The sequence below is a fragment of the Pygoscelis adeliae genome, unplaced genomic scaffold, assembly GCF_000699105.1.
Source record: "Pygoscelis adeliae isolate BGI_AS28 unplaced genomic scaffold, ASM69910v1 Scaffold130, whole genome shotgun sequence".
Taxonomy (NCBI): domain Eukaryota; kingdom Metazoa; phylum Chordata; class Aves; order Sphenisciformes; family Spheniscidae; genus Pygoscelis; species Pygoscelis adeliae.
Genome location: NW_008824031.1, coordinates 3,616,642 through 3,642,871, shown reverse-complemented (window position 1 = coordinate 3,642,871; position 26,230 = coordinate 3,616,642). Strand labels below are relative to the sequence as shown.

At 34.1% G+C, this 26,230-nt stretch overlaps 1 protein-coding gene across 2 annotated transcripts in view; it reads left to right on the top strand.

Moving 5' to 3' along the window:
- The window catches only part of PPP2R5C (protein phosphatase 2, regulatory subunit B', gamma), a 55,880-nt gene extending 33,493 nt beyond the window's left edge, over nt 1–22,387 (top strand). For both annotated transcript variants that reach the window (XM_009328020.1, XM_009328028.1), the window contains 9 exons: nt 1,226–1,285; nt 4,147–4,255; nt 6,400–6,453; nt 9,043–9,213; nt 9,782–9,909; nt 11,477–11,578; nt 13,742–13,814; nt 16,146–16,262; nt 19,469–22,387. In XM_009328020.1, coding sequence (XP_009326295.1) covers nt 1,226–1,285; nt 4,147–4,255; nt 6,400–6,453; nt 9,043–9,213; nt 9,782–9,909; nt 11,477–11,578; nt 13,742–13,814; nt 16,146–16,262; nt 19,469–19,600 — 946 coding nt within the window. In that variant the 3' untranslated portion in view covers nt 19,601–22,387. The remainder of the gene's footprint in view (nt 1–1,225; nt 1,286–4,146; nt 4,256–6,399; nt 6,454–9,042; nt 9,214–9,781; nt 9,910–11,476; nt 11,579–13,741; nt 13,815–16,145; nt 16,263–19,468) is intronic.
- The last annotated feature ends 3,843 nt before the right edge of the window (nt 22,388–26,230 follow it).

The window sequence follows — 26,230 nt, the reverse complement described above, 5'->3', positions numbered from 1 at the left end:
GGGAAAAAAAAATTACAGAAAACCTCACTTAGTTGTATAATACTTAGGAGCTAGAAGTTGAAATATTTTGCATCCAAATGTAAACTAGTGTTCCTGGACATGAGCGCCAGGGAGGAAAGTTGTTTCAACTTCTGTCTTGAATTAGTGGATTGTGCATGATAAGCTTTTAAAGTATGTGTAGAATTTTTCAAAATCTTTCTTTTTCTTATATTTTTTCCTGCAAGTCATCAGCTTGTTACTGTGCTTACCTAAGAAATGTGTGGTCTTTATTTGTCTTTTAGTCACTGACCAGAATTGCATGAATTCTGTCCCGATAGTACATTAATCTTATATTTTTCTAATTTAAAACATATTTTTATAAAAATTATTAAATTGGTATGTTCCTATTAATTCAGTCCAAAGCTTTTTGTATCATTGTCTTTAGTTTTGCTTGGAATTGTTGTCCTAAATTATATGCAAAGGGTCTTTAAGGAGAAAAAGCCAGTCACATCAAATATTCTGGATTAAAAGTAGCTGTTAATATGTCAGTCTATAACAAATTTTCAAATAGAAAACATATTTTCTGATGAGTGGAATTATTTTCTCCTAAGTGTAATTTTTTATAACTATTTGCAAAATATCTGAAGTTGTGCATAGAACTTTCTCAATAAATTTACACTCAGGCAATTGGGAAGAAGGGTGGAAAGGTGGTTGCCTAGTAAATTACAGTGCTCTGTCAAAAGAAAATTGAGAAAAATTTTACTTCCTCTGTTTATTACAGAGCCTTTTGTATGCACAGAAGTCTGTAATGCTAAAGAGCTTTTTAGATCCATAAGTAGTAACTGTTTGAACACCTTGTGCTTGCATGTGCTATAGAAGGTTGAGTCATGGCATTTGATTATGCCAGATGCTCTTGTGTTATTTTAATATTTAAAGCATTGTTTGCTGTGTTCAGTTTTGCATTATTAAAGTGGCATAGAATATGATTTTGGAAAAATCTCAAGTGCATGCTGCTTTGTTAAACGTGGGAGAAAAGAGCAAGCAAGTGTGAACATTGAAAGCAGCTTAATGTGCTATTGATTTATGTTTCCACCAAGTTTCTTTTCCACTATGTGCTTGTGTTTTCTTTTTACCGAGTGACTAAAACCTGGGAGGTCAAGGCTACCTGTAATGTTGGATGGGGATCTTGGTGTTAGAGTTGTATCTCTCTTCAGCAGTAACTGAGTAAAACTTTTCATTTATTTAGGTTTATTTATGAAACAGAACATCACAATGGCATAGCAGAATTACTGGAAATACTGGGAAGGTAAGTTGTAGGTTTTATTTACTTAAACTTGCTTGGTCTTCAGAGGAGACTTTAAAAATCAAGTTGGGGATTGCAGATTGCTTTGAGACAAGATTAAAATAGCTTCATATCATGTGGCAAAGCTGTAACAAGGAGAATAAATTTTGTGTAAGATTGCAGAAACACAGCAAAAACTTGAACCCTGTGGCAACATTTTGGGATGTGACAATTTTTTAAATCTTATTTTTAAAGTCTTATTTTCTAGCTTAGGATCCTTGTAATTAATATTAGTTGTAAAGCAACTACAAATAACATGTAATTAGTTGAAATTTATTCAGAAATTCTTCTAACATCACTAAATGCATAGCAGGTAAACAAAGGAAGCATAGGTTATGAAACTTCAGAAACCTTCTTTTGTTAAGCCCATTATATAGCAAATTTCAGTGATGCATCTGAAAGCCCTTGAAACTAAAATTTTACAACTTAAAGCTGATAGCCTTGTCAAAACTAGTGTGGTTTTTTTATCAACTGATTAATCCATGTGCAAACTTTTGTTTTTTATACATTAATACTCTTTAAAAGCTTAGTTAGGTTTACTTTATGGTGTTTCCATATTTTTGCATATAAAAATAACAGGTCAGCGAGAGCAGGTTGCTGAGGGTTGTGTCTTGTTGGGCTTTGGATATCTCCAAAGATGGAGACTCCACGACCTCCCTGGGCAATGGGTTCCCATGTTTGATCACGCTCACAATAGAAAGGTTTTTTCCTTATGTTTGAATGAAATTTCCTGTGTTTCAATTTGTGCCCATTGTCTCTTGCCCTTTTCACTGGGCACCACTGAGAATAGTCTGACTTTGTCTTCTTCACACCATCCCTTCAGGTATTTGTACACATGGGTAAGATCCCCCTGAGCCTTCTCTTCCCCAGGCTAAACAGCTCTCTCAGCCTTTCTTTGTATGTCAGATGCTCCAGCCCCTTCATTATCTTCGTGGCACTTTGCTGGACTCCTTCCAGTACATCCACATCCTTCTTGTCCTGGGGAGCCCAGAACTGGACCCAGCACTCCAGATGTGTCTCACCAGGGCTGAGCAGAGGTGAAGGATCACCTCCTTCAACCTGCTGGCAGTGCTGTTCCTAATGCAGCCCAGAATGCTGTTGAAATTAGAAAGGTGTTTTAAAATTTTCTAGGTCTACATGTCTGCCCAGAATAGTTATTTAATTTTCAATGAAATGTTTAATGAATAAAGGAGTTACATATCCGTCATTACTTCAACATACTGTAATCAAGTAATACTCATCAAGATATACTGAAGACTCTGTAAAGCTTAAATACTAGCATAGGGAGCTAAATCTTCAAAACTGTTAGTTAAGTCACCAGCTTTTTCATTCATGGTTTTGTTAGGTTAGCTTTAAGTGTTACAAATTTAAAAGTTAAGTATTTTTTTTCCTCAGGCTTCCAAATCAAAATTTCTAGTAGCTAAATGAGGCTTCCAAGCTGTAACTGTTCTGTATTGGTTATTCTTCCAATCCATTAAGGAGTTCCACACAGCTTGTTGTTGACAGAGAGCTTCATATGAGTAACAGTTTTCAGTTGGGTTCCTGGGTTTTGACTTGTCAGAAGTAAAGAGGAGTTGAATTTCATGCTGCAGTACTGGATTTCATTCTTTGCCTTTGCTAAGTGCTATATAATACTGGACAAATGAACACTTTGAGTAGGAACTAATACTGTGGTTATGTTTTTTCTGACAATCATCTCGTGACAGGATTGAAGAATTTCTTCACACTCAATCGAGGCCAAACTTGCCCTACAATTCTGCTCCTCTTTGTGGTTAACAACCCGTAAAACATCTTGGAGAAACTTCTTTTTTTGAATGAAGTTAATGTATATTTGTCGAGTATGTGGAAGTTGTGGCAAGAACACCATAGAAATGTTAATGGAGAAATGGGGTTTTGATATTATGCACTGAGACTTCAGGAGGAATAACCTCGTATCCTCAGAATAGTTGTGCAGTCATTACTAGTGAAAATTATTTTAAGCATGCGCAGCAAGGGTCAGCAGGTGTTATTTAGCAAGCTTTAATTCTGGGACATCATCTGATTTCTGAGATTTGAAATATATGTAACTGATTTTTTTTTAATGTGTTTTTTTAAGATGAGTTTGGCAGGTTCCTTTTGCCTGGGTGCCTTCTGTCCTTATTAGTGAAGAGAAAAGCATTAGAATGAATAAAATAGGATTTAAAATAGTAAATGGGCAATAGGATTCTGGATGTTTTAACTGATGTTAATGCTAGTAAAGTGAGTGAACACAAAACAATGTTCTAGTACTGTGTTTTTAGGTAAAGGTGCCATTGGCCCAGTATTGAGCCACATCTGCACTCACCTGGAACTGGGATGTCATGTGTTGAGATGCTGTTAGGTTATATGCTAGGGTCTTGCAGAAATAGTAATATTTTAGCAGAAGTTATGTTTTGACTATCTGCTGTCTTGGATTGATCTCTTCTACATCCAGTCTCTGGTTCATTCTTTAATTCCATGAAGAAGCTGGGAGAAATATGTATTCAAAATTTTGATGATAGTAAATAGTTCATAGTGAAGGTTGGAATCTGAAGTGCAGGTATAGTCATATATGTTGCTTGAAAGATGAATTTGGGACCTGTGAAAGACTTGGGTGAGGGATGGGCAGAGGTTGATTTGACTATTAGTTTGTAATCTTTAGAGATCTGGATCAAAAATTAAATAGCATGCTTAATTTGTAAATTTTTCTGTTGCATCATGTTCTCCAGGAGATTACAGAAAGACATGCGATGAAAACAAGGTCCTCTACAGTAGTGCAGATATTACATAATTAGTGATTTTTATTTTTAAATTTCTTTCCCTGGCAGCATAATTAATGGATTTGCCTTACCATTAAAAGAAGAGCACAAAATATTCCTATTGAAGGTTTTGTTACCATTGCACAAAGTGAAATCACTCAGTGTCTACCATCCACAGGTAGGTTTTGTTCGGCTCTTTTCATACTAGTGTTAAAGTAAGTTTGCCTAGAGAGGTGAGGGGGAGTCTGGTCATTCTGACATGGATTCTGTTCTAAGCTCCAACATTTCCCTGCTAAGTGGCCTTGGGGAAATTATTTAATATATGTACCTATAATGCTTCACTTGTTGAGGAAAAAAAATATATATATGTGTATGTATAAATAAATACCTTTTTTAAAAGCACTGTAGTGTTTATAGATGAAACACATGAAGTAGTTGACTAATGTGAGAATTCTTGATATTTATCCACATACAGAATTTTTTGTTTATCTTGTTCTTGTCTGTAATGTTTAGACATGCATAAATTGCAGAAAAGTATGGTTTTAATGAATGTCATCTATAAACAGCATTTTCTAAACTACATGGAGAATTTCAGCTGAATTCAGTTCCTTACAACTGTTGATGTTTTGAAAGGAATTGGGCATTTACTAGGACTTCATTATTTAATTCAATAGATCTTTTTAGAAGTACACAGACAAAAAGGGGACATCTGAGTTGTATCGTGCTTTTAAACCAGCTGTATGTTTTCTGTGCTGAGTTCTAGTTCCATTCGGAATTCCTAGGGGAGTGGGAAATCATACAATGTTAGAAAAAGCACGGTATTATTGTGACATGCTGAAATTTTCTCCGTGAGAGGTTGTTACACAGCTTTGTTTTTATAATTTGAAAGTTCAACATTTTTTATGTAAGTTCAAGTTCTCCAAGTTTTAAGTACCATTTCTTCAAATAAAATTACTAACAACTTGTATTTTTAAGAACACCATTTGTATAATTACAATTCTCCAGCAATTAGAGATGCTTATAAGCATTTGCTTTCTATCTTGCCTACTGGGGCTCACATCAGTTCCTGTTGACATAGTAGGCTAGAGTGGCTCCCATTTCAAAAGATTTTTTTCCCTTTTTTCCTAATGCTGTGAACAAAACCTGTTGGGGTGTGGCCAGTCAGACCTTTCTCTCAAGTAGTGCAGACATTTGTGATCGCCACCTTTTCTTCTACCTGCCTGAGACAGATTGGTCTTCATCTATTCCCCTTACTTCACAAGCTAATTCTCCAAAACCTTCAGGTGATTTGCATTCCTCATTACTATCAGTAAAAAGAAGACAGTGACATAGGGATGCCTCTCTTACATGTCCTACTGAATGAAATGGGGAGGCACGTCAAGTGAGCTTAGTGTGTGAAACACCAGAGTAAAACCACAAAAATTCACATCAAAACAGTGGCAGGTATTCAGAAGGATTTGCTGCCAAATCCAGATATACATGAAGAAGCTAATTTCTATATTAAATTCAAATTTACTTTAGAATAGTGGAGAACACTAGATGTAATAATCTTTGTACATTCCTCACATTACCTGGGGACATTCTTGGTAGCAATCATCAAAACCAGGAAAGAAATTGGGCTCATCAGCTGAACTTCCATAAATGGAGAGACATTAGAAAAATGGTTAAACAGTTCATGAGGTGTGCAGCGATCCTCCCGTTTACTTTGGGACTATCGGCCTATCGAGTGAAAGGGATGTAATAGTTCACCGTTTAGGCACAGATACAGAATCTCATTTTCAGAATTGAAGTTGGTAAATACTGTAATTCAGCCTCAGCGTGCATCAGCTTTACATTGATATGCATAGTTACCATTAGTTCTCATATATAGAAAATCCTAAGATTTACAACTGTTCAATGCATTTTTAACTAACTTAGGTTATGAAATAGAAAATACTTATTAAATCAGCATGGGACACCAAAATGTTAGCGAGTGGAAAGCACTTTAGAGGACAAGATTGTAATTTTTAAATCCTATTTGAAAAGATGAAGTGTGCTGAAATGCAAAGTACTAGGTCTAAAAAGAAAATAACGAATTATGTGTTTGTCTATATTATAACCCAGAAAAAGGTGAGGACAGACTTGGGAGTGTTGGGAAAAATTGGTAACGCGTATTTACCCTTTTGTTGTTTAAATTGTCTGCCAAATAATTTTTGTAAAATTACAGAAAAAGTGTTGTGCTTTTATTTGAATTCAGTGTTGTTCCCCACTTATGCTAGTGATTTCAAAGTGTGTTCAGTTTCACAGTAAGCATTAATAAAAAAATTTTTTTTTTTACTGTAGCTGGCGTACTGTGTAGTTCAATTTTTAGAAAAGGACAGCACGCTTACAGAACCAGTAAGTTTATCTTGCTATTATTATATATTTTGGAATATTAACATCTCTTTCATCTGTAGACTGTTTAAGGAGGTTTTGGGAACAAAGTATTGATATGTAATTGTTTTTGTTAGGAAGAGTTGAATATTTCACCATTTTGATCTATCAAATTCAGTTTTTCCAACAGTTGTTTGGAATGTCCAAAATGAATTAAAACAACATTAAGAGCATACCTCTTACAAACAGACCAGAGTTTATTCTGCTGATTTCGTTCTGGCTGACTGGATATGAGATGGTTGATCCAGAAGCGGTGTAGTCAGATACTAGCTTTCCTGAGCTGTGCTCTGTTGAGAGACTGATGTTGTGATGGAACACAGATTTCTGGTACACGGAGCTACCTACTGATGCAGGGCTTTTGAGTCAGATCCTGTTCATGTCTACCAAGTTTGGACCATAGACAAAACCAGACTTTGGTCTGGGTGCCCATAATTGCATAGATGAATACTTTAATTGTCCTCGATAGTATATAGTGTTTTGTGTCGTTACACCCAATATTAAGTAGGGAAGAACTAACATGTTTAATCACTAGGTAGCAATCAGTAAAATGATTGCTACTAACAGGGGTGCACATTATTAGATTATAACCATTTCCATTGTAAAATGGAAACTGGGATTCTTGAAACAAATGAAGTATGCAGCTGAGCAAGAACTCTCTTCTACTTGGAGCTTTTAATATTTGTTAAGACATCAAATCTCAAGACATTCTGTCATTCGTGCTATATGAGATCTTGAAATCTTAGCTTTCTTCCAGATATCAGCTAGGATGTTACATATTTCCTAGTACAAATCTGAACTAAAACGCATCCAAGTCTGTTTCCCTTTTTGATCCCAAATTAGTACATGATTACAACATTCTTTAAAAACTTAGCACATGCATCACCGAAGTATTAAGTTCCCCTTCAAAACTTCTGGTCGTTACAAAATAAGACTCTTTGTTTCCCCTTATAATGGTCATACGAGACTTTCTGACATCTTATTAAAAAAATCTGCATAAATTTCCCAAGGCTTCATTGAGGACATAGTGTCCGTTTTCATGGTTAAATAATACATACATGAAAGATGCACTGATTTCTTATTGAGTTATCTTGTCAGTGATGATATTACATATTGCTTGTAGTTTTTAAATAAAAAAGCTGGACTGCTATAAATATAAACTTTATTTTAAAAGAGTTTTTCAAGAAGTCTGTACTGTTTGGGGGGGTGTTGTCCAGTTCTACATCTAGGACTAGACAGACACTGTCATATTTTTGTTCTTTATGTGGCTTTTTAATCTTTAACCACAAAACAAAAGCATTTATAAACATACATATTCAAGGTTGTATTAATTACTCATCAAAAATATCTGAATTTAAGATTGAGTGCTATGCCAGTCATTTTTAAATACTTAACATGGTTTAAATATCCTTTGAAGGAAAATGTCTTCCTGTTTGAATATTTTTTGGCACCAAATTGCCACAGATGGAAAACAGTTTTTATATTAAAAAAAAGCAAAACCTTAAAAAATTTTAAATCTTACACTTCGGTTTGAAAACTGACATCTTTGGGAAAAAATCATCATCCTTTCATAACAAACATTAGGGTCTACTTGCATTTTCCTTAAATCAGAAATTGCTAACAGCACAAGAGTCGTTATTCCTTCAATATAACTTTGTGTGTTTTTGAAGATTATTGAATAAATTATGACGTAATTGATAACTCCACTAATAAATACAATGTCTAAATATATTTAACTGCTAAACTAGTATCACTTTTCAGACTTAAATTCTTCTACTTACATAGTCAATAGATGAGAGAGTTTGTTTTTCAATTAGACTTGAGAAACATTTCCCACAGATGTGTAGACTCTTTCTGAAGAGTTGTGAGCCAACTGGCAGGTGACTTCCTTTTGTGTCACATTTTTATGGATCCCTTAGTTGTCTCCCCACTTCCTCTCCCCTCACCCCCTTCCTCCCACCTATCTTTTGAGTGTTCATGGTTTGCTAAGCAAAAACTACTTCGGCAAGCTGGGTAAGAAATTTAATAATCATAAAGAAAGTTCAGACTGTGATTATAGTAATATAGTCAATTAAATAAAACTCAACGTTTAAGAGCAACATGCCTAGAGTAGTCAGTCACCTGCCAATTCGGGTATTTATAGTAAATCTTTTCTTAAAATATAATGGCAGAACTTAATTTCTTGAGCTTTGGAGTACACCTCCAAGAAATTAGAGATTGAAAGCTGCTATCGCTTAAGTGGCAGATAATTTTCCCCATAGTATAGTAGCAAATTTGCACTTTGATTTTTGATGATCATGTTAAGTTAGATGTCAGGTTACTTTCTCTAGTCTTTTGATGATTATTTTTGAACATGTCTTTTAAGTGTATAACTTTGTTTTCTGAAGAAGTGTTTTTATTCTGTGACACTGAACCATATCTGATCACTGCTGTCACATGGGACAAGAAATCTGAGTTTTGTGTTCTGTTTAAAATATCAGACTTCTTAATGAGATACAATTTAGTGCAAGGTAAAGTCAAATTATCATGAAGATTATGTTCACTTTGTCTCTACAGGTTGTAATGGCACTGCTGAAATACTGGCCAAAGACTCACAGTCCAAAAGAAGTCATGTTTTTAAATGAACTAGAAGAAATTTTAGATGTTATTGAACCATCTGAATTTGTAAAAGTTATGGAGCCTCTTTTCAGACAGCTAGCCAAATGTGTGTCCAGTCCACACTTTCAGGTCTGTATTTACTGAATGTACAATAATATGAGGATTTTTATAAAGCAGACTTGTTAATGGTATTACCTACTATTATTCACCGTAATGAATTTTATTTGTTGCAAAAAGAAGTCTTCAATTCTGTGTCAAATTTTAGGGTTCCAAATGTTAGCTTTATTGTTTCTTTTCAGGAGTGTGGTATGTGCATTCGTATTGGGTGATTCACTTCAGTGTAACGCTTAACATAAAAGCTTAAAAGCTCGCTGTTTTCAGAAGTACCTGAACCCCTTCGGTACATCGTGTCTGTATTTCACTGCTTGTAATAGAGTTCTACAAATACTCTTTCTTTGGGAAAACGTTTCTTTGCTTGAATTTCAGAGTTCATAGGTTATAGTTCGAATCGTGTCCCTATCAAGGAAAAAGCAATTTTTCCAGCTCTCCATCAGGTCCATGACTCCCATTTGCAGTAGAAAAATCCAAATCTAAGTTGTAACTTTTCTTACCTTTCCCTTTTATTTGCCAAATGTTTCAATTACTTGGTCTTTAAGAGATTGTCTGAAGAAGTGTTCCTTTTTTCATGTCATCTTAGGTTGCGGAGCGAGCATTATACTACTGGAATAATGAATATATTATGAGTTTAATTAGTGACAATGCAGCAAAAATTTTACCCATCATGTTTCCATCCTTGTACCGGAATTCAAAGACACATTGGAACAAGTAAGAAACACTTGCACAAATAAAATTCTGCTACTTCATTTATGTCTAGTTTTAGGCTTAAAAGTGGTTCAGTTCTTTGGGTTGCTAGTTTTAACAGTACGTTGAGCTGTTTATTCTGTGACATTGAAGTTGCTGGATAAGGAGGATACTACTGTTGTCAAAATTTTTAGTAAATATTAAGAATTGAGGAAGATAGTTTTTCCTTTTTTCATTAAACAAGAAACAGTGTTTTAGTGCATCTAATCCATTACGTATTTTTATTAATAAAGTAGCAAATCTGGCATTAATCTGTAGTTCAGATACTTCTAAAGACTAACTTTGATTTCTGATCTCTAACGTCTTTGCTGATTTGCATTTCTTCTGCATTCTAGTGGAATATGTTGTAGATCAGGTCATTTTTTCCTTTCCTTTTTTTTTTCTTTTTGTTTATTGTTTTCTCTTCTTTCTCCATTGACTATTTTCACTTTTTTCCCCACAATAACATAGTACTTACGCATAAAAACAGTCCTGGTCAGCTCCTTTCTGCAGCTGTTCCATTGTAAAGTGCCTCTTTGTTTGAGCTATTGTGCAACTGCTGGGCTGATGGAAGTATCACAGTCTAACTGGCCATGGATTGAGGACTGCTGATGGGTTGGCCAAGAATGTGTAATCAATCTGCCACTAAACACAGGAAAAGAAATGGAAGATAAAGTGATCTTAAAGTGATTGGTTACTGTCACTGGATGTAAGCAGTAACAAATAATGTACTCATTAATAAAATTCTGATTCAGTGATGCAACTGTACATAATAAATGTGGATTGCTGTCGGTTGTTTTTTCTGGCTTTCAAGGCCATGCATTCATTTTATTCTGAGCAGAAGTCATGCTACCCAGGACAGCTGCACTCTTACTTGTAACTCACATGTACGATACAAAGTAATCACTTAACTGATTGCTTTTTGGATTTAATGATCAGCAATAGATTACAGACTGGAACTGTAAATTACTCTGTAAAAGCGCTTCATAAAGCAGATTATTTTTGTTTAATTTTTCTGATGTTTTCCACTTCACTTTTCTAACACTTCTAAAGAGTCCTGGCATAATTGTGTTGAAGTGAGTGCTTTTGCTGTGTGGCAGTTTTCAAAATGAATGGTGTCTTTTCTAGGCTCCTTTTAATCACTAATGTTTTTTTTCTTGAATTTGTCAGTTGCCAGTAAGTTACTTATATCAAGATGTTTAATGTCATCTTGCTTTTTCTCTAATAACCCTAGTTTGATTAGTGTCGACTACTAAATTTCAAAACTAGTTCTGTATTGATATACGTAGTATTAAAAATAAAGTTCAAATATCAAAAGTGTAAGTGACAAGTAGTACTATAGAGTAGGAAAACTGCATTCAAAGTTGGTAATTTTAGGTAATTAATTACCCTTTTGAGGGTAAACTGAAACTTCCACTAATTAGTTTTGTTTCCACTTATTCTGAAATGATGAGATTTTCCAGTTGCGTAGGCTATTGGCTACTGTTGACCAGAAAAAATAGATTTCAAAGTTTAAAGTACTCTGGGTTTCAACCAGTTGTTTTACTTCTAGGACAATACATGGCTTGATATACAATGCTCTGAAACTCTTCATGGAGATGAACCAAAAACTGTTCGATGACTGCACACAGCAATTTAAAGCAGAAAAACTGAAGTAAGTTTTCATGTCAGTGTGTCTGTCTGTTCTTAAATAATTTATTCAGAGTGCTTTAGCTCTGAAAAAACTACTGTCTCTTTAGTGGGAAGTTGTGCCCATTTGATTACAGTACAACAATCTCAGAATTGACTTGGTGAAACTTCTTGTAATATATGAACTGTAAAATCTTCTTAAGAATAGGATGCTTCATGTAATCTCTGGCCTAATACTGCTGGGGGTCACCATCTTCCTAAAAATTAATTTTGTTTGAGAGGGACACTGCTAACTGCGGAGCCCAGTGTAAAAGATCTGTTAAACAGTTTAGTTTACATCCTGTGTTTATTTTAACATGCTTTATTTACCCAGTGTTGTTTTCTTTCATGTTGTCACTCAGTTCTTCCCAAAACACTTTTCCAGTATTTTTCAGCCCTGCATTGTGAGTGAGCACATATGCATGTTTGTCTAAAAATTACCCAAAATAAAGTTGTTACTCTGTTGTAATACAGAGCGTTCATACATTATTTGCCAGAAGAATCCTGCTGAGTTTAGTATATTCTTGCATAGACCAGTGAACAGAGCAGGGATTTGGAAGCTAGAATTTTTCTGGTTTATGCCCAAAAATGCAGATAACTGTTATGATCATAAAGTCACTTATCTTCTGTTCCTCTATTTCCGATTTTGTTAAATAGACATAATTTTTGTATATTCAGTATATTATAAAGCCTGCTAAAGTGAGATCAAGAAGTCAAAACTATTAATAGTTTGGCTCTCATTTAAGGGGCTGGGGAGTGTAGTTAGAAAATAGGTACTGAAAATACCTGGATTTGAATTTTATTTTTAGTTTCAAAGTGAACAGCGATTCCTTCAAGTAGTGGTTCAAATTAAACACCTATTTTAAACCAATATACTGGAAGTAGTACAAATTCTTAATGTAGATTGATTTGTCCAAGTTTTGAAGTTCCTTATTACAATTTAAGTAGAAATGAGCTTGTGGGTGTAACAAATTTTTAAGAGATGTGTGTGTTTATAGATAACAAAATGTGAACATTTGCTTTTTAAAAAAAGACTATGTAAGTCTCTCTTCCCTCATAGCAAATAAGTGGAATCCCTTTTACATGAGAAAGCAATCTTTTCTTCTCTGTTTTTTGGGGTTTTGTTGCGTGGCGTTTTGAGTGTGAACTAAGGCAGACAGAGTGCTGAGTGACGTAATAACAAAACAAACCCCCCAAAAATCCCATACCACACAAGAACTTAAAAAAGGGGGTGGTTACAGAGTTCTTCCACCCCAGCCCAAACTTAACTTAATTGACAGTTGGAGGCAAATTGTGTATATGCCTGAATATAACTGCCCTTTTTTCTTTTTTTTCTTTTTTTTTTTTACATTTGGATCATCTGCTCTATGCATTGAAGCCTGAGAGCATTTTTAGCACCCTTAAGCTCAAAGCCCTCTTAAACTCTACCACCTTTCAAAGACAGGTGTTTGTTCTAGTCTCTGCAATAAGTTGTTTATCTGTAAGGAAGAAAGGAAAAAAAACCTAGATTTTACCATTTGGAATTACATTAGGCATATGGAAACAAACCTTTCCTACTTTAATTAAAAAAAAAAAAAAAAAGCATCTCACGTCATCCCTCTTGGCTGGTGACTCCGTTGAATGAGTGTGTTTTTGTCGGGTACTTCTCTGTTAGTGTTCAATTCAAGAGCCTCTGGCCCTTTTCCTTTAAACCATTACCTGAAACCATTGGGCTGACAGAATCTCTGCCCTTTTTTATGGTCAGATATTAGTTTCTTATGTTTCAATATAGAATTTGAGTATTACAAAGTTAAAGCAAACACACTTTCAACATAGATCAAGACTTCTTTCTGTTTTAATTGTAACTCTTAACAATGTGCAGTTATTAAAGATAAACTGGTATCAGCCAGTTTGTTGCTTTCATGAGAAAATACAATTTTTTTACCTTTTAATGTTGCTTTGCGATCATGGGGTATTGATATGATGCAAATTACCTTGTCAACAGTAAGTGGTATTTTAGGCAGTAGGCTGAAACATGCATAGCTAAATAATTTATTCTGTTGAATTCTTCTAGTGAATTTCTTCATGTTTAGGAAAGTATGCAAGTTGTGATGCAAGATTCACCAAGCTTCTGTTGCCATTTTTGCTTCTAATTTTTTTTTTTTTCCAGAGAGAAGCTAAAATTGAAGGAACGGGAAGAAGCATGGGTTAAAATAGAAAATCTAGCCAAATCAAATCCCCAGGTATTTAGAAAAGATTAACATGTTCATGTTTAAGTACTTTAGTTTTGTTAAATATCAGTGGGGGAAACAGGTCTGACTGATCATGGAAATAAAACAATTTCACTAATTGTATTATGAAAGATATACAATAAAAGTACTTTTAAAATTTGTAACCTTTCTCTTGTGCAAGTAATTCTTTTTTTTAAAAAAAGGTTTCTGAAAAGTATGATATGAAGTACTTTTTCCTTTTCTTATAATAGGAGATATACTGTATTGTGGTTTGAAAAGTTATTGTGCAAAATAATGGAAAATATAGAGATGCCATAATTGGTTTCTCTTGAAAAGCTGTTTTGCAAACAATATATTACAAAAGAGATCTTTCTGCAAACTGTGAGTTATGACTGGTCAGTTCTCCTCTGTGTCAAATGGATTAAAGTAATATTGTACGTTCTTGTCTGCTGCATTTGTTCTCATACTTGCATTGGGCCGGTCTTCTGGTGAACCTGCACCTCAGGTTCTTATTAACAGGAAAACATCCTGTCAGGCATTGCTCGATGTAACTGAAATTTTGATAAAGAAACAAAGGTCCTTTAGACTATTAGTTATATTTTGAAATTATGGGAGAAGGGCATGGTTTGGCTTGGGGTTGTTTTTTCCCCCTACTTAATTTGCTTGGGGAATGCTGCCAGTTTTCCTTTATCTCAATCATACTGATTGCTGCTATGGCCAAAAAACCCCCAAACATTTTGGTTACTTCGCAGCCAGAATTTTTCTATAGTGCAGCAAGAAACTTACTGTACTGTATCTTTCCAACATCATCTAGCTGAGTTTAAAGCGGTGAAAGATGGAGTAACGGTAGTCTATAAGTGGGAAGTGGGACACTATGATCTCAGTGCTATTTTAAAACAGAAAGTATGGGGTCATCTTTTTTTCTAAGAAGAAGGAATTTCATACATTCTTCTTCCTCTTGTGGCGTTTCTCAGGGAACAATTACTAAACTGCTCAAATAAAATTTGTTAAAATTAAACAAAATGTCAGTTGACAACAGATTGGTTAAATTAATCAAAAAAGAACCATTCATATGAAAGCAGCAATTGACTTTCTTCTAATCCAATAAGCCATACAGAAGCCTTGCTTGAAGAGTACTTGATATACGTGGTCATTTGCTATCACAAATGATGAACTATTGCATGTCTGCAATAAGGGGATTGACTTGTAGTAGTAAAATTTAGAGTTCTACAGTGTAAATTTCCTTTTCTTTCAAGTAATTTTTTGTAACTGTGTACATTTTCTGAAACGGGTTAACACAACCTGTATACAGTATGTTCTGCATAGTATGCTTGAAGAGAGCTAATAATTGGAAGCAATTTAAAATAAAAATTATTAATTTGAATACTGAGTGCTCGACTGCATTGACCTAAGGTTATAAATGCTTTTAGCACTCTTTATAATGGATTTCTAAGTTGTTGGTTTTTTCCCCTGGAATTCCTATTAACTTTTTAATTTGTCTAATTACTGACAATTCTTGTTGTTCAGAGCTATTCCTGACTCTGCATGACATAAGAATACATTTTAAGATTTTAGATCATGACAATTATATTTGTTAAATCCTTGCTGTCAGTTTTTTTCTGTTTTGTCTCATCTGCATTAAGTTATTGGTACTCTCAGATACTAAAATATTTATGAGGAAAAATGGATGAAAAAGTGTGTGTGTGCGTTCGTAAATGAGTTTTGATTTCAAGACCACATACACCTCATCTGAATTAAAATCGAATTTAAAATGTTGAGATTGCTCTACAGTAAGCTTTAGATACTATGCAAGTGTTTCTACAAGATGTTTTTTATTTCCAAAAGACTTTTATGGCTGTTTTACTTTCTCAAGACAAAAAAGTTTAGTATTTTGTTTTGAAATTATTTTAAATGTATATTAACCATATTTGACCTTTTAACAGTGTATTTTCTCTTCCAACACAAAATTGCACCAGAAAGTAAAATCATTGTGTTTGGGTTGCTACACTGTTCACAAATCACTAGACAATGTATTAATAAAGTTTCAGATAAATGATTGCCAAAGTAGACATTCAGTACTGGCAAAATCTGAATATTTTAAAATTCAGTCTCAGATAATCAAAGCATATTTTTTGTATTCTGACTGTATTTTTCAACAGGACACTTCTGCCAAGTGGAAGTGTTGGAGTTCCATTTTAAAATTTATTAACTTGATGCCTGGAAGCATAAGATATTGAAGCTAATCTCAAATAACTAATCATAGCATTCAAATGCTCAAATACACTCTTAGTATTTAGGTATTACTACTAAGAATGATTATTTTAACACTTTGCGTTTTATTAGTACCCAACATATAGTGACACGAGTTTGCTGAACAGTCCTGTTGCAATGGAAACAGATGGACCTTTAATTGAAGATTTGCAGATGCTGAAAAAGACAATGAAAGAAGAGGCTTGTCAGGTAAAGCCATGTGAAGATAACAAAGTACTCTAAATTATTAATTACCTTTTTTAAATTACTGTTAATCCTAGACATAAACTTGGGTTATATTTTCAGCCCTGTAACAATTTATCCTAGAGTAATAACCATCATTAGAGCTGCTACTTTTAAGTGATACTGTAGCAGCCAGGAATACGGTGTTGTATTTCTAATGCCTGTGAATCTGCTGTGTGGTCTCTTTTGACGTTTCTTCTACAGAAACTTTCATTTTCTTTTCACTTAGAAATAGCTTTTTGTGTCGTGATGGGAACAATGATTACGCTTTAAGGATAGTTAAAAATATGGCTAAAATCTACCACATCATGTTCTATTCTCTTCTCTATATAACAGTTTTGGTTTTTCATAAGGAAAACTTGTATAAAATATAGTCAGATTCTAGCAATGACACTTTTGTTTGTTTGTTATTCAGAGCCTTCTTAGTGACTAAAGCTACTATGTTTTGAAAAAATGTGTAAAGTGTGCATTTGTCTTGCCCACTCATGGATCTTCTTCCTCAGTCCACCATCTGTCATGTTCCATTACCTACTGCAGGGCAAAGACTCTCAAGGTCATTCCAGTCTTTTCATCTTTAGCTAATGCTTAGTGATCTTCAGGTATCTTTAACTTAAGTGGAACCAGAATCCTGACATTCAGACTAGACATTTAAACTTGGAGCTGATGGAAAATAGAGAGGTGCCAGGGAGCACTACCATCACTAAGGTGTCTGGTAGGAATATCAGTAATATGAATATCTCTAAATCCAGCAAAGTTTAAGACCACAGAAATGATCTGGAGCTGAAAAACTGGTTGAGATCGGAGGTAAAGTCTGTTAATTTGAACCAACGTATCAAACAGAAATTTGATAAAAATAAGCATATGGTCAACCTAACCTCCTACGTTACTTTCTTAAAATTCCAGTGTCATTATCCTGCAAGATTATATTTTATTTATTATTTCTACTATGGCATTTTGGATGAAGGTTGAAATCAAAAGAAATGCTGGAATGCCTCCAAGACATGCTTGGTGATTGCTGCTTTTTAAACACTTATCTCTGGAGTGGAACCCTGTGCATTACATGTAAATCTTGGTGGCTGAATTACATGCTTATTCAGGGCAATGAATGAGGGTAGCATTCCCCTGCATGGGAATGCTGGTTAGAGCTAGTCAGTGAGGAGCACTGGGCTTATTAAAGTTTCTAAACCTCTGCCTTTCTTCAGACCTTGGATAGCTTAGCCAGGGCCACGTGATGGGGAGAGGGGCCTCCTTTCACTAGCTCCAGAGCCTAGAACCAGTTCTGGTGGAGAAAGGTACATACAAGATTATTGAAAAAAAACGAGTACTGCTATGCTATTTCTTAGCGCGTAGCCATTTTCTCAAGATTTATGAGACCTTGGTTCACTTTCCATCCTGGCCAGAGGGAATTAAAACTCATACCTCCTAACTCTGAGTGCTCTAACATTAGTTCTAGGAAAAAAGCAGCCAAAGTATGACTATATACTAGTAGATGGGACAAGCAGTTAAGTACAAAGTTCCCAGGCCCAGCTGCTGGAAGTGTTTGGGGATTTGGGCCAGTATTATACAGTATAAAATGCACAAATAGTAATGGCAGACCAAACTAAAACCAAGGACTCTACCTAGGTCTTACCTTCTTTTCTACAAAGAATTCAACTTCAAGAATTCAGCTTCAAGAGCTATAATGTTGGGGCTATACACAGCTTCATTGATAACGTTCCAGCTGGAAAATGAGTGCATCACATTCCTATGGATGAGCTTGATTTCCCCCTTCCCCCCCGCCCCAATTGTTAGAAGGGGTGGGGATTAAAAAGTGACACTAATGGAAAAGAAACAAATTGTAAACTAAATAAAATTCTGAAACTTGGGTTGGGACTGCTTGAGCATTCTTTAGCCATCTCTCCCGAGTGCATGCTTTCCTGCTTTTCCTTGCTCAGAAAGTGTGCAAGAGGTAAATGAGATGATTAGAAGGTTATAAGCCTGTTTTTCAAAGATAAAGGTCCTGTCCTAGCAGAGCTAATAGAACGGATTGAAACAAGAATTCATATTATTAGAAAAACTTATAGAAATCTGTGAGAGGTATAAAGCTTGCAAGAGGATTGATAAGTCTGGGTCACCAGGCAGGAGAAGGGTTGATTAAGGATTAGGGTATTGCAGAGAGAAAGCTAGGTAGCATTCTTGCATCGGTCTTTGAGAGGATACTGGAAAGACAGTTATGTATCCCTTGCTACGTACCATCAGAAATTGATGCTAAAACAAGAGGTATTACAGTTATCAATTAAAAAAACAAAGGCAAGTCAAAATGACAGCTTAGTTTATTTTTTAAATAAAACTTCAGAAGTGAGGAACTATGTAAAGTTCTATGCAGTTTCAGTGAAAGTAAGGTTTACGCCAGAGGTTAGCAATGTAGCAGAATGCCCATACTGAAGAGGTGATGGAATGACTGAGGAAAGTAGACCGGGAATTTTTTTCTATGCCAGACTATGTGAGCATTTTTAGTGGATACTCTTTGCTACAAATAAAACTTGACCACCATGACTTACTAACTTTTTGAACATGCTAGTAAATCAATAGCTAAGTAAAAGGCAATCGGTTTTTATAAGGACTTTTTTTATAGAAGAACATGAATAAACATCATTGATCTAACAGGCAAATTAGGGTAGGTGAGACAGACATGGGGACTATAGAAAGACACCATTATATTGTTTCAAGATACTCTGATAGGGATAGTGTCTGGTTTTGAGAGAGCATCAGTAAAATAATACAGCAGAACCTTAAATTTTCAGATATGTGAATAGTGCAAGTAATTAGAAGCATGGAAAAAACTTACGATCATTTATCTTGCATGTAGAGACAAATGAAAAATAAGTGAGAAGATAGGTGATAATTTTATTTTTTTAAAATGTTACCAAGTGATAATCATGGTAGTAACATCATGATTGCTGATAGCTTAGAATTTGTTAGTTGTTTCTAATTTTTCCTCTTAGCAAAAAAAAATGGTTTTGAGACTTGAAACTGAGTAGCTGGTGGGGTAAAGAGGAGAAAGGATAAACTTTTTCCCTTATGTTTTTTATTTCTTTTCCCATAAGTGAACATACTGACGTGCAAGAAATAATTTTTAAGTAATTGTTCAGTAATTAATATTTTTGGCCAACTTTGTTCTATTTCTATTTCAGGCACAGAAAGATCAGAAAAAAGATCGTCCTCTTGTGCGACGCAAGTCAGAACTGCCTCAGGATATCTATACCATGAAAGCCTTGGAATCACATTGCAGAGCTGATGAATTAATATCACATGACGGGCATTAAACTATTACAGTGAAATATTATTTTGGAGGAAAAGTGTTTTTTCTGGACTCAGTTCTACAGTAGAACTTACTTTTTTGTGCCATACCAATCAGTTACACACAAAGTCAAAGCTTTCTTCAACCCAGTTCTGTAGGCAATAACTTAATAGAGTATGCAGCTCAAGATTAGTCGTTCAAACAATGGTAAATTACCCAATTCCGTATGCAGAATATTGGGTTGACTATAATCAAGTGGACACGATTTCCTGGAGGTGTTATCATAGTACCAGCTAGCTGATAACATGCAGTTTTTATAGTCATATTTGAGAAGAGCATTCTATAAACTCTTTCTGTCTAAATAAGTGAATGACCAATAGTTGGTACTAATGATAAATGTGTGTTTTCAGAAGTAAAATTATGTCAAATATAAGTATTAAACTTTTTCTAGGATTTCTCAACTTTACAGTTGTTTCCACATTATTGCTGTCTTGTAATATACCAGCAGTTTTGAAAATACAGTTATTCTTTCGTATTATAAAACATGGCTTACAAACTGGTAACTTTCATGACAATCCTCAATCATCATTCCTTTCTAAGAATTCTGTAAATTTATTTCTCCTTTACTTAGGATAAAGATATATATATACCATGTCCTAATACTTTATGTATATTTAAAGCCATATTTTCCAGTTTTTAGTGTATAATACGACACCAGTATTCCAGATATGAACTGGTAGAAGAATTTTTCCTAAAATGAAAATTTGTTTACTATGACTGGGAATAGACTGAATATAAAATTTCATTTTAAGTTTTTTCAAGTCAGTAAAATACTTTTTCACTGTTTTCTCCCTTATCTGAGCTTTTAATACTCAGCATTTTTCTTGGGCTCTAGGAGTTCAATATTCTGTGGCAGATATTATGCGTGATTTCGGTTGCATCAGTTTTTATCTGAAAGATGAATATAACCTTTCAGGAAACACAAAATCACAAGCTTATTAAAATAAGAAAAAGAACAGACCCTTGAATTCCATTCTGCTTCTTTTTAAATGAGTCTAAGAGCTGAGGAGATAATGACCATAATTTTACCGTGAAAATATTTTTTTGTTGTTGTTGTAAAGAGCACATGTGCTGCAAATACACCTCACAAGTGAACTGAAAATGCATCTGAGTTGCTGATGATCTTCAAATGCTGCTATATATTCCACAAGATTACTTGCATGTAATGAGCTTTTTGTTGTAGATGGAAAAGCACGGGAGGAAAATCTCTTTAAAAATATAGTGCTTTGTCTTCAATATTTGATTTCTCTCAGGGTGGCCAGTATTTTGACTTACTTATCCTGCTTACAAGCTGTTTGAAATGTGTTCTGCTATTCTAAATGGGTGATTAGTTTCTTTTGTCTCTGGCAGTAACATGATATAACTTAATGTTTAATGTCTTATGCATAAAGAGATGAAAACGTGGCTTCTTTAAAAATAGTTTTGTTTTACTTTTTAAGGAAGTATAACGTCTCCTGCATCCATTTAAAAAAAATTTTGCGCAAAGCAGACATTCATAGTAACCTTGTGCAGATGTAGTGCGGGCTGTTTGTTGGTTGCATTTAACATTCGATTTCCAATATTTGTTACGTTGTCTATTGGAAGAAAATTGTGGGTGGTAAATATTGGCTTACAACAACTAAATTTAAAGACCAGCCCAACCTTTAAGTGGAATGTCCACTGTGTCTGAGAACATTTCCTGTAAAACTTGAAAAAGAATATGCTTTACCATTAGGATAAACTATATTAAAACAGTTTAAAGATGCCTTCTCCTTTTGAGGGAAAAAGGGTGCTTTTTTAATTGTGTAAAGCAATGTCTATGTATTTTGATATACCATTGTTTGAACTTCCATCTTTAGCTGGTAGATTATCAGTTACCTTTGATTTTGGGTGTTCAGTATGTATGTGCAAGAGGTTGCTGAAAGGAATTATTCTTATGTTACCCGAGGGGAAAAAAAGACCCTGTATATCAATGTTTGATTGATTGTGTGATGCTCAACGTATAAGAACATCTTTCACTGTCTAGATTTTATCTCTGTTCTTTATTGAAGATAAACATTCACCAAAAAGGGAAATATTATGGTATTTTTAAAGGCTTAAAGTTCACCATAAATTCATATTTGAAGTTTTGGGCCACTGAACATTTACTTTGGCAATATGCCAAAATCTATCACCACTAATGGTTTAGTGTGTTTATTATCAATATTTATATACTTCTTATAATCCTGTACTAAACCATTCTAAAACTAATACGTCCAAAATAAAAAGAAAAATTAAAGTAGAATTTTGGTGACTGTTGTTCTTCGTAAAGTTCTGTGTCTGACACCTTCCCCCGTTTTCCAAAATTACACCTGTACATCAGGAATGTCAAAAGTAATATTACAAGTGTCTTTTTAGTGTGGCTTTAGTATGGCTTCATTTTAATATTGTACATACATTGTACCTTGTTTTATGGTAATAAGTAATAAAAATGTAGACTTCATATTTTGTACAGAATCGTCCTATGTACAGAATAAAAAGTTCCTAGAAACAGCAAAAATAGGTAAGTGGCACAATTATTTTTCATTAGACAATATCTGTAACATTATGTGTTAGTGGAATGTTAAGTTCAAATGTACCTACATATTTTTTAACATTTTGTAATTCAATTTTTTGTTCTGGCATTGTTTCTGAAGAACTTCATACACCTGCCATTTAATATGCTTTTATCTAATTTTAAAACTTTAAAAAAAAAAATGGTGTATTATATGGACAAATAAAGAACATGTGAATTTTACTTGCTCATCATGAAACTAAATTTAGCACAGGGTGTTTGGGGGTGTGTTCAGATTATCATTGTTTGCAGAATCAGCTGTACAAATTAAAATAATTCCATAAATTTCACAAAAGCGAAAAGAAAATGTATGGAAAGGCCATTAGTAAAAAGATGGGAATAATGGATATTCATTAGAAAAAGCAGACTTAACTGTTAGAACAACTATCAGTACTGAAAGGAATTTGATAAATCTCCAATCTACAAATATGAAAGACGCACCTCTCATACCATAGTATTTTCCCCTGTAACACTACTATGTTCACAGGCTTCAAGCAAAGTAGCCATAAAATTAGGGATTATAGTGTGGTAGGTGATACGTGGTCAGGTGGCAAGGATGTAGGAAAAAACTTAGTTCGCAGTAGGAATTGTCTCCCTCTGGAATCCATAAAAGTCTTCAAAAGAACGAAGGAAATTACTCACATAAAGCTGACCTTCAATAGGTGGTGGGGTTGGGGGCCTCAGGATATCTATACCATGAAAGCCTTGGAATCACATTGCAGAGCTGATGAATTAATATCACATGACGGGCATTAAACTATTACAGTGAAATATTATTTTGGAGGAAAAGTGTTTTTTCTGGACTCAGTTCTACAGTAGAACTTACTTTTTTGTGCCATACCAATCAGTTACACACAAAGTCAAAGCTTTCTTCAACCCAGTTCTGTAGGCAATAACTTAATAGAGTATGCAGCTCAAGATTAGTCGTTCAAACAATGGTAAATTACCCAATTCCGTATGCAGAATATTGGGTTGACTATAATCAAGTGGACACGATTTCCTGGAGGTGTTATCATAGTACCAGCTAGCTGATAACATGCAGTTTTTATAGTCATATTTGAGAAGAGCATTCTATAAACTCTTTCTGTCTAAATAAGTGAATGACCAATAGTTGGTACTAATGATAAATGTGTGTTTTCAGAAGTAAAATTATGTCAAATATAAGTATTAAACTTTTTCTAGGATTTCTCAACTTTACAGTTGTTTCCACATTATTGCTGTCTTGTAATATACCAGCAGTTTTGAAAATACAGTTATTCTTTCGTATTATAAAACATGGCTTACAAACTGGTAACTTTCATGACAATCCTCAATCATCATTCCTTTCTAAGAATTCTGTAAATTTATTTCTCCTTTACTTAGGATAAAGATATATATATACCATGTCCTAATACTTTATGTATATTTAAAGCCATATTTTCCAGTTTTTAGTGTATAATACGACACCAGTATTCCAGATATGAACTGGTAGAAGAATTTTTCCTAAAATGAAAATTTGTTTACTATGACTGGGAATAGACTGAATATAAAATTTCATTTTAAGTTTTTTCAAGTCAGTAAAATACTTTTTCACTGTTTTCTCCCTTATCTGAGCTTTTAATACTCAGCATTTTTCTTGGGCTCTAGGAGTTCAATATTCTGTGGCAGATATTATGCGTGATTTCGGTTGCATCAGTTTTTATCTGAAAGATGAATATAACCTTTCAGGAAACACAAAATCACAAGCTTATTAAAATAAGAAAAAGAACAGACCCTTGAATTCCATTCTGCTTCTTTTTAAATGAGTCTAAGAGCTGAGGAGATAATGACCATAATTTTACCGTGAAAATATTTTTTTGTTGTTGTTGTAAAGAGCACATGTGCTGCAAATACACCTCACAAGTGAACTGAAAATGCATCTGAGTTGCTGATGATCTTCAAATGCTGCTATATATTCCACAAGATTACTTGCATGTAATGAGCTTTTTGTTGTAGATGGAAAAGCACGGGAGGAAAATCTCTTTAAAAATATAGTGCTTTGTCTTCAATATTTGATTTCTCTCAGGGTGGCCAGTATTTTGACTTACTTATCCTGCTTACAAGCTGTTTGAAATGTGTTCTGCTATTCTAAATGGGTGATTAGTTTCTTTTGTCTCTGGCAGTAACATGATATAACTTAATGTTTAATGTCTTATGCATAAAGAGATGAAAACGTGGCTTCTTTAAAAATAGTTTTGTTTTACTTTTTAAGGAAGTATAACGTCTCCTGCATCCATTTAAAAAAAATTTTGCGCAAAGCAGACATTCATAGTAACCTTGTGCAGATGTAGTGCGGGCTGTTTGTTGGTTGCATTTAACATTCGATTTCCAATATTTGTTACGTTGTCTATTGGAAGAAAATTGTGGGTGGTAAATATTGGCTTACAACAACTAAATTTAAAGACCAGCCCAACCTTTAAGTGGAATGTCCACTGTGTCTGAGAACATTTCCTGTAAAACTTGAAAAAGAATATGCTTTACCATTAGGATAAACTATATTAAAACAGTTTAAAGATGCCTTCTCCTTTTGAGGGAAAAAGGGTGCTTTTTTAATTGTGTAAAGCAATGTCTATGTATTTTGATATACCATTGTTTGAACTTCCATCTTTAGCTGGTAGATTATCAGTTACCTTTGATTTTGGGTGTTCAGTATGTATGTGCAAGAGGTTGCTGAAAGGAATTATTCTTATGTTACCCGAGGGGAAAAAAAGACCCTGTATATCAATGTTTGATTGATTGTGTGATGCTCAACGTATAAGAACATCTTTCACTGTCTAGATTTTATCTCTGTTCTTTATTGAAGATAAACATTCACCAAAAAGGGAAATATTATGGTATTTTTAAAGGCTTAAAGTTCACCATAAATTCATATTTGAAGTTTTGGGCCACTGAACATTTACTTTGGCAATATGCCAAAATCTATCACCACTAATGGTTTAGTGTGTTTATTATCAATATTTATATACTTCTTATAATCCTGTACTAAACCATTCTAAAACTAATACGTCCAAAATAAAAAGAAAAATTAAAGTAGAATTTTGGTGACTGTTGTTCTTCGTAAAGTTCTGTGTCTGACACCTTCCCCCGTTTTCCAAAATTACACCTGTACATCAGGAATGTCAAAAGTAATATTACAAGTGTCTTTTTAGTGTGGCTTTAGTATGGCTTCATTTTAATATTGTACATACATTGTACCTTGTTTTATGGTAATAAGTAATAAAAATGTAGACTTCATATTTTGTACAGAATCGTCCTATGTACAGAATAAAAAGTTCCTAGAAACAGCAAAAATAGGTAAGTGGCACAATTATTTTTCATTAGACAATATCTGTAACATTATGTGTTAGTGGAATGTTAAGTTCAAATGTACCTACATATTTTTTAACATTTTGTAATTCAATTTTTTGTTCTGGCATTGTTTCTGAAGAACTTCATACACCTGCCATTTAATATGCTTTTATCTAATTTTAAAACTTTAAAAAAAAAAATGGTGTATTATATGGACAAATAAAGAACATGTGAATTTTACTTGCTCATCATGAAACTAAATTTAGCACAGGGTGTTTGGGGGTGTGTTCAGATTATCATTGTTTGCAGAATCAGCTGTACAAATTAAAATAATTCCATAAATTTCACAAAAGCGAAAAGAAAATGTATGGAAAGGCCATTAGTAAAAAGATGGGAATAATGGATATTCATTAGAAAAAGCAGACTTAACTGTTAGAACAACTATCAGTACTGAAAGGAATTTGATAAATCTCCAATCTACAAATATGAAAGACGCACCTCTCATACCATAGTATTTTCCCCTGTAACACTACTATGTTCACAGGCTTCAAGCAAAGTAGCCATAAAATTAGGGATTATAGTGTGGTAGGTGATACGTGGTCAGGTGGCAAGGATGTAGGAAAAAACTTAGTTCGCAGTAGGAATTGTCTCCCTCTGGAATCCATAAAAGTCTTCAAAAGAACGAAGGAAATTACTCACATAAAGCTGACTTTCAAT